The sequence below is a fragment of the Cebus imitator genome, unplaced genomic scaffold (assembly GCF_001604975.1).
Source record: "Cebus imitator isolate Cc_AM_T3 unplaced genomic scaffold, Cebus_imitator-1.0 Scaffold135, whole genome shotgun sequence".
In the NCBI taxonomy this organism is placed as follows: domain Eukaryota; kingdom Metazoa; phylum Chordata; class Mammalia; order Primates; family Cebidae; genus Cebus; species Cebus imitator.
The window spans coordinates 3,916,405-3,925,192 of record NW_016107450.1 but is presented as its reverse complement, the minus strand read 5'-3'; the positions used below and the strand labels follow the sequence as shown (position 1 = coordinate 3,925,192).

General features: G+C 43.2%; 1 protein-coding gene across 2 annotated transcripts in view; it reads right to left on the bottom strand.

Annotated features, from left to right (window-relative positions):
- The window catches only part of TM2D1 (TM2 domain containing 1), a 53,905-nt gene extending 47,857 nt beyond the window's left edge, over positions 1-6,048 (bottom strand). Inside the window, exons 1-2 of one of the 2 annotated variants that reach the window (XM_017541597.1) lie at positions 5,586-6,048; positions 4,026-4,099 (exon numbers count right to left, since the gene is read on the bottom strand). In XM_017541597.1, coding sequence (XP_017397086.1) covers positions 4,026-4,099; positions 5,586-5,749 — 238 coding nt within the window. In that variant the 5' untranslated portion in view covers positions 5,750-6,048. The remainder of the gene's footprint in view (positions 1-4,025; positions 4,100-5,585) is intronic. The other variant, XM_037743135.1, reaches the window with a different exon arrangement.
- Positions 6,049-8,788: the final 2,740 nt, after the last annotated feature.

Here is an 8,788-nt window from a genome sequence, read left to right as displayed (position 1 = left end):
TTAGTAGAGACGGGGTTTCACCATGTTGACCAGGATGGTCTCGATCTCTTGACCTCGTGATCCACCCGCCTCGGCCTCCCAAAGTGCTGGGATTACAGGCTTGAGCCACTGCGCCCGGCCCCAATTTTTTTTATTTTAGAAACAGGGTTTCACCATGTTGGTCACGCTGGTCTCCAACTCCTGACCTCAGGTGATCCACCCACCTCAGCCTCCCAAAGTGCTGGGATTATAGGCGTGAGCCACCGTGCCCTGCCAATATACTATATTTTAATACAAACTTAAGAAAATAAAGAAGACTTCTGTCAAAGGACCATAACAAAATTTTCTGGAGGTAAAACCTAAGTATGTTTTTTGCATTTCAGTGATAGAAAAATTGAAAACACTGACTGATATATGTGTATATAACCTAGACAGAACACTTATTTTTTTAGACAGAGTCTGGCTCTGTCGCCCAGGCTGGAGGGCAGTGGTGCAATCTCAGCTCACTGCATCCTCTGCCTCCCGGGTTCAAACGAGTCTCCTGCCTCAGCCTCCTGAGTAGCTGGGACTACAGGCGTGTGCCGCCATGACTGGCTAATTTTTGTATTTTCAGTAGAGACAGGATTTCACCATGTTGTCCAGGCTGGTCTCAAACTCCCGACCGCAGGTGATCCGCCTGCCTCAGTCTCCCAAAGTGCTGGGATTACAGGCCTGAGCCACCTCACTTGGCTGACAGAACACTTCTTAAGGGCCAAGATTATGTCTTCCTTTGTATATCACCTATACCACCTAGCAGATGCTTGCCACATAATAATTTCTTAATAAATAAATATAAATAAATTCTCAATCAATAAACAATACTTTTTAATATAAATTGTCTTAATTCAATAATTAAAGTAAAATTAGTTTTAAATTATTCATTACAAATAAATACTTTCTCAACAAAAAAATGTGCTTGTTAAATGATATTGAGCTAACCAGGAACCATTTTAAGATCACATCAATTTATTGTCGTTGCTGAATTTCCATCACCTTTTGTCCCAATTTTTACTCACTAGCTCCAAAATCCCCTCTGTAAAACACTGCTCACATTTATCCCTACCCAAACATTACTTTATGAAAATTAACAGCCAGGTGTGGTGGCTCATGCCTGTAATCCCAGCACTTTGGAAAGCCAAGGCACGTAGATCACTTGAGACCAGAAGTTCCAGACCAGCCTGGGTAACATGGCAACACCCCACCTCTACCCACCCCCAAAAAGAAAATACAAAAAATTAGCCAGGCATAGTGGCATGTGCCTGTAGTCCCAGCTACTCAGGAGGCTGAGGCAGGATGATCGCCTGAGCCTGGGAAGTGGAGTTTGCAGTGAGCCAAGACGGTGCCACTGCAGTCTAGCCTGGGTGACAAAGCAAGATCCTGCCTCAAAAAAAAAGAAAAAGAAAATTAGTTGGGCACAGTGGCTCACACCTGTAATCCCAGCACTTTAGGAGGGCGAGGCAGGTGGATCACCTGAGGTCAGGACTTCAAGGCCACCCTGGCCAACATGATGAAACCCCATCTCTACTAAAAATACAAAAATTAGCTGGGCATGGTGGTGCATGCCTGTAATCCCAGCTACTTGGGAGGCAGAGGCAGGAGAATCATTTCAACCCAGGAGGCAGAGGTGGCAGTGAGCTAAGATCACACCACTGCACTCCCACCTGAGCAACAGAGCAAGACTCTGTCTCCAAAAAAAAAAAAAAAAGTAAACATAGTTTGAGAATTTCACAATAGTTCTTCACATACTCAGTGAAAAAAAAACAAAGGAAAAATAATTTTGGCTAGAAAAAGAGAGAGATCACTTAACTCACACTTTTCACAACTCTTAATATTTTTTTCCTATATTAGAACCAAAAAGCATGTTTCAAGAGTTATTTTGATATCCTTCTCTGATCAGGACGTAGAATTGATTCACCACAGCTAACCTATGAGCTTTTGTGTGTTTTAAAAAAGGCAGTTAGCTGGGCACAATGGCTCATGCCTGTCATCCCACCACTTTAGGAAACCAAAGCAAGAGGCCTGCTTCAGCCTATGGAGTTCAAGACCAGGATGGGCAATATAGGGAGACCCTCATCTCTACAATTAACAACAACCAAAAAAAGGTCGGGAAGCCAGTCCTGGTGGCTCATCCCTATAAACCCAGCACTTTGGGAGGCCCAGGCAAGCAGACTGCTTGAGCCCAGGAGTTTGAGACCAGCCTAAGCAACATGGCGAAACCTTTTCTCTATCAGAAATAGAAAAAAAAAAAAAGAAGAAGAAGAAGAAGAAGAAGAAAGAAAATTAGCTGGGCATGGTGGTGCATGCCTGTAGTCCCAGCTACTCCAGAGGCTGAGGTGGGATGATCATTTGATCCTGGGAGGCAGAAGTTGCAGTGAGCTGAGATGGCGCCACTGCACTCCAGCCTGGGTGACATGATGAGACCTTGTCCTGGAAAGAAAAGTAGTAAGATAATATATGCCTTATATAGGAGATATTGCTTAGTATGTACACATTTATTTTATTTAGATATATTACATTTAAAAGAACTTTTTTTTTTCCCTCTCGAGACAGAGATGGACTCTTGCTCCATCACCCAGGCTGGAGTGCAGTGGTGTGATCTCAGCTCACCGCAACCTCTATCTCCTGGGTTCAAGTGATTCTCCCGTCTCAGCCTCCCGAGTAGCTAAGATTACAGGCACCCACCACTGCGCCTGGCTAATTTTTGTCTATTTAGTAGAAACAGGGTTTCACCAAGTTGGCCAGGTTGGTCTCGAACTCCTGACCTTGTGATCTACCTGCCTCAACCACCCAAAGTGCTGGGATTACAGGTATAAGCCACAGCACCCAGCCATTAAAAGGAACTTTGTAAGTAATCCTTCCCTTTGTAGTTAACTTATAAATATGCTTTGATTTGCCTGTTTTACACTCTGAAGTCTTTTATGTCGCAGCTTTCAGAACACAGAGAACAGACTTAACACATAGAGTTCTCAAGTAGTTGTTTCAATCACTCATATGAAAGATGCTAGAAATCTGTCAATACTATTGTAACTCAAGCATCTCACTTCAAACTAGGAAGCAGGCAGCCAGCCATCTCAAAAAAAAAAAAAAAAAGCATTTTTCTAGCCTGGAGGGTTTTTTGTAGATATGAGGATTTCAAAGGAAATTATACAACTAAAAAGAATTTCTCCTCCAAAAGAAGTCTGCCCTTCTGCCCTCCAGTTAGGTGTCTTCTGGAAAAAAATGTTGAATCCACTTGAGAATTATTAATAAACAAGTTTATAAACGTATACAAAATCATTTTGGTGCCAACTGAATGTTAAATACGCACACACAAACACACACCACAAATCAAATATAAACCAAAGTAATATAATCACAGTAATATAAATGGCATTTACCAAACTGATATAAACAAAAGTGATGAAATTGCTGGGAAGCGTAAAGGACTTCTAGGTATTACAGTATTAGCCAAGAACTATTAGGTAAGTATTCACAGATGATGCAAGTAGAGAGCTAAAGGAAAATAAAAGGAAGGCTTTCCATATGAGGGAATGATATGCTTATTCATTTAGGGAAAATAAAGTATATAAAATATAAGTACACTTGCCTAACTGAATCTGAGAACATCCATACCCAGCCCTATTACTGTTTATATGGTGAAATTTCACCATTTCAGAAGATGCTTTTTTTAATCAAATACTGACAACCCTTAGCTGGTTCTCCAATTTTAAGTTACTCCAGAAACTAAATAATGTTATAACTTGGAAAAAATGCATTTATTAATTACCTTTATTTTTATTATTATTATTATTTTTTTTTACTTTTTAAGATAGGGTTTCACCATGATGGCCAGGCTGGTCTTGAACTCCTGACCTCAGGTGATCCACCCACTTCGGGCTCCCAAAGTGCTAGGATTACAAGCATGAGCCACCGCACCCGGCCTATTAATTACTTTTAATGATCCTACATTAACCTATGAAATAATGTTTTTAAAATTATTTTTAAAGACACATTTCTGGAAGTCTTACCATGAGCTGTGTAGTTTGTACAGTTAACTGGTTCTTGCGTAGCTTCATTTATTTTTGGATCTTTACAAATATATGTTAAAAAAAGTTAAGGAAATATGGACTACATTCCAACACAACACATTATCATGCCTTTACTATTCATATTATATACTCATGTTGATATTCACATGTACATAGAGGCTGCTAGTTTGTCCAAGTCAATAAGCATATGTACAAATATATTTTAGTATTGCTAAATAATACCTGAGGCAGGAGGATCACTGGAGCCCAGGATTTTGGGAAGAACAGCCTGGGCAAGATAATGAGACGTCTGCCTCTACAAATAATATACTAATACATAAACATTACAATAAACCTTTAAATTTGTGCCATAGTTAGTAACATTTTCACTCATGAGAAAATAGAGTTCGAATAAGTCACCAAAGGTTACAAAGCACAACAGAAATTTGTCCACTGAGGCCCGGGGTAGTAGCTCATGCCAAGGGGGCTGCACATTGCTTGAGACCAGGAGTTCAAGGCCAGACTGGCCAACATGGCGTAATCCCAGTCTCTACTAAAAATACAAAAACTAGCCGGGCACAGCGGCTCACGCCTGTAATTCCAGCACTTTGGGAGGCTGAGGCCAGCGGATCACCTGAGGTCAGGAGTTCGAGACCAACCTGACCAACATGAAGAAACCCCATCTCTACTAAAAATACAAAATTAGCCTGGCATGGTGGTTCATGCCTGGAATCCCAGCTATTCGGGAGGCTTAGGCAGGAGAATCACTTGAACCAGGGAAGTGAAGGTTATGGTTAGCCAAGATCTGCCATTGGGCTCCAGCCTGGGCAACAAGAGCAAAACTCCATCTCAAAAAATAAAATAAAATAAAACAAAATAAAAACACAAAAATTAGCCAGGTGTGGTGGTGCATGCCTGTAGTCCCAGCTACTCATGGAGGCTGAGGCAGGAGAATTGCTTGAACCCAGGAGACGGAGGTTGCAGTGAGTTGCGATGGCAGCACTGTACCCCAGCCTCGGTGACAGAGTGAGACCCTGTCTCAAAAAAAGAAAAAGAAAACAGAAACCTGTGCACTGGCAGTCTAGCATCTCATGAAGTTTGAAGATGACATGAGATAATACAAATGAAGTTAACGATAAATGGGCAACACATATTGGCTAGATTGTTGCTAATTACTTGTCTTCCCCCTGGGAAGAGTTGGCAAACATTTCCAAGGTAGAGACTATCAATCCTTGTATTACTTGTGTCTAGAATGGGGCCTGGCATACTTCATCTACATGTTTTATTGAACAAATAAGCACACCGGTAAAAAAGAAAAAAAACTGGATCGAAGAGGAAGCGCCAGTGACTAGTAAAATCATAAAGAAATCACAAAGGTTGGCCTCTGGCCCTTCCATCTCCACAACTCTGTTCACCTTCAGGGATCTCTCGGTCTTCAGAAGCCACAGAGCAAGTTACCGTTTTCATTCACTACAGCCCTAGCCCGTGCTGAGAGCAGCGACCCACCTGCGACCCCAACTCTACCTCGCCTCCATGGGGGGTGTTCCCCACAGAGGATATTGTCCCACTTTGAGGTCCTCGCACTTAAGCGACTCCTCGCCCCCGGCAGAGGTGGCAACAGCCCCCCAGGGTCCTGTGGTGACTGAGATGAACCACAGGACACTGAAGAGTCTGACAGTCACGGCCTCCGGAGCACACGAACCGGAGGGCCAGGCGGCCGCCATCTTGGAGACAGGCACTTCCTTCGCCACTTCCGCTTCCGCCTCCGCCCAGGAGCGGGCGGGAGAAAGGCAACAGAGCGAGGTTCTTAAAGGGACCTCGCAGAGGATAACGGCCCGTTCCGTCACTTCACGTGTTTTTTTCCCTGTGAGCCCGTGGAATCACATTGGGAGACCTTTTTAAAATATGCGTGTCCCCGGTCCCTCGGGGCGAATTTTCCCCACGAATCCTTGGAGGGAGTTAAGGTTGATCTTTGAGTGATGGAGGAAAGAAGCGACTGGTTTAGGCAATCAGGTGCTTCACCTACTCATTTCCGCATCCTTTGCTGCGGTTTCTCGGTCCTCGCAAAGTGCCAGCGGCGCCTGACGTTGGAATCAGTGCTTTCCTGACATAATCGCTGTTAGCCCTGGTAGGATTTGGGTTTACAGATAAGGAGCAAGGCTCAAAGACGCTGAAACACACTGACTTTAGTCACTAAGTGACTGAGTCGGAATGAAATGGATGTTTGCCAGATTTCAGATCTGTGCTCTTACTGACATAATGTCCTCCTGATACTTTAGAGAAAGATTTTGGAAAGCTGCCACGAACAGAACTTAAAAACTCTGAGAGACATTACACCTTAAAAAAAAAAAAAATGGACAATTTAGGTGGGGGATAATTTGGGGGGTGGAGGCTGTAACAAGAGGAAACCAAGTAGTCTATGACTAAATGAAAGTTTAAGATTTTTTTCCTCCATCTGTTGTTTTTAAATTTCTATATATTCTAAAAGTTCTGTGATGGGGAACTTTAATAGTGAGAAAAAAAATTTAAGTTTAATCTTTTTTGTCTAACAGTATGAAAATTTGAATTTGAGTGGTGCTTCTTCATTCATACGTTAGCACTAACTTTGGTGGTTCTCAAACTTTTGAGTAGCATCTGAATCTCCTGTAGTACTTATCAAAACAGAATGATAGACCCCGCCCTCAGAGTTTCTGATTCAAGAGAGCTAGAGAGGGACAGGATAATTTTCATTTCTAACAAATTCCCAAGTGATGTGGATGTTGCTGGTCCAGGGACCCCACTTTGAGAACATTAATATAATGTATTATGAGTAGTACAATTTTTTTTTTTTTTTTTTTTTTTGAGATGGAATCTCACTCTGTCACCCAGGCTGGAGTGCAGTGGCAAGATCTCGGCTCTATGCAACCTTCTCCTCCCAGGTTTAATTGATTCTCTTGTAGCTGGGACGAAAGGCGTGCGCCACCACACCCAGCTAATTTTTGTATTTTTAGTAGAGACAGGGTTTCACCATGTTGGCCAGGTGGGTCTCGAAATCCTAGCTTCGAGCGATCTGCCTGCCCCAGACTCCTAAAGTGCTGGGATTACAGGTGTGAGCCACCACTCCCGGCTTCATTTTGGAATATGTAGTCTGGAGGACATGAAACTATTTGAAGTAATATTTGAATGTTGTAAACTACCCTTTGAAATTTCCTTTTTTATTGAGGCAGAGTTTTGCTCTTGTCGCCCAGGCTGGAGTGCAATGGCACTCAGCTCACTGCAACCTCGTCGCCGGGGTTCAAGCAATTCTCCTGCCTCAGCCTCCTGAGTAGCTGAGATTACAGGCACTCGCCACTATGCCCAGTTATTTTTTGTATTTCTACTAGAGGCAGACTTTCACCATGTTGATCAGGCCAGTTTTAAACTCCTGACTTCAGATGATCCACCTGCCTCTGCCTCCCAAAGTGCAGGGATTACAGGTGTGAGCCACCGCAGCTGGCCCTAAAGTTTTTATAGTAAAACAATTGTGCAGCATTCCTATGCTATTTTTAAGATGTTTATACATAATATTTATGCTTTAAATCAGGTTTAAATTATTTAAATGAGAAATTTACTAGTTCATTTATAAAGTTCCTATTCTCAGTGGACTTCTTCCTTCTCTCTTTTTCCTTCCTTCGTTTTCCCCTTCTTTCCTTTTTTTCTGTCCTCTCTCCCTCCAAAAAGAAAAAAAATTGTTTTTAATTGAGTATTTGCTATGTATTTAGCATTAAGCTAGACCCTAGGCTCAAAAATTGAGGCAAAAACCAGGCACTTAAGCACTTCCTGTTTGGTAGGGAAAAATACAAACAGTTAAAATACTATTTGATAATTGTTTGATAATTCTTACGTTAGACGCACATACTAACTGGGCGCTGTGGCTCACGCCTGTAATCCTAGCGGTTTAGGGGGCCCGAGGCAGGTGGATCACCTGAGGTCGGGAGTTCAAGACCAACCTGGCCAACATGGTAAAACCTCGTCTCTACCAAAAATACAAAAATTAGCTGGGCATGGTGGCACACGCCTGTAGTCCCAGCTGCTTGGGAGGCTGAGGCAGGAGAATTGCTTGAACTTGGGAGGCGGGGGTAGTATACGTGACTGCTTAAAAATGTATAGCCTATTTCTGCTTTGAAGAAAGGAAGAAAAAAAAAATGTATAGCCTAGCTGGGCGCGGTGGCTCATGCCTGTAATCCAGAGAATTTTGGGAGGCCGAGGTGGGCGGATCATGAGGTCAAGAGATTGAGACCATCCTGGCCAACACGGTGAAACCCCTTCTCTACTAAAAATATAAAATTAGCCAGACTTGGTGGTGCATGGCTATAATCCCAGCTACTCAGGAGGCTGAGACAGGAGAATCGCTTGAACCCGGGAGGTGGAGGTTGTGGTGCGCCAAGATCATACCATTGCACTCCAGCCTGGGCAACAAGAGCAAAACTCCATCCCTCCCCCATCAAAAAAAAACAAAAAGAAAAATCTGTCAAAAGGGCCAGAGGTGGTGGCTTACGCCTGTAATCCCAGCGCTTTGGGAGGCCAAGGCAGGCAGGTCACAAGGTCAGGAGTTTGAGACCATACTGGCCAATATGGTGAAATCTCGTCTCTGCTAAAATTACAAAAATTAGCTGGGCGTTGTGGCAGGTGCCTGTAGTCCCAGCTACTCGGGAGGTTGAGGCAGGAGAATCGCTTGAACCCGGGATTCGGAGGTTGCAGTGAGCTGAGATCATGCCACTGCACTCCAGCCTTGCGACAGAGCG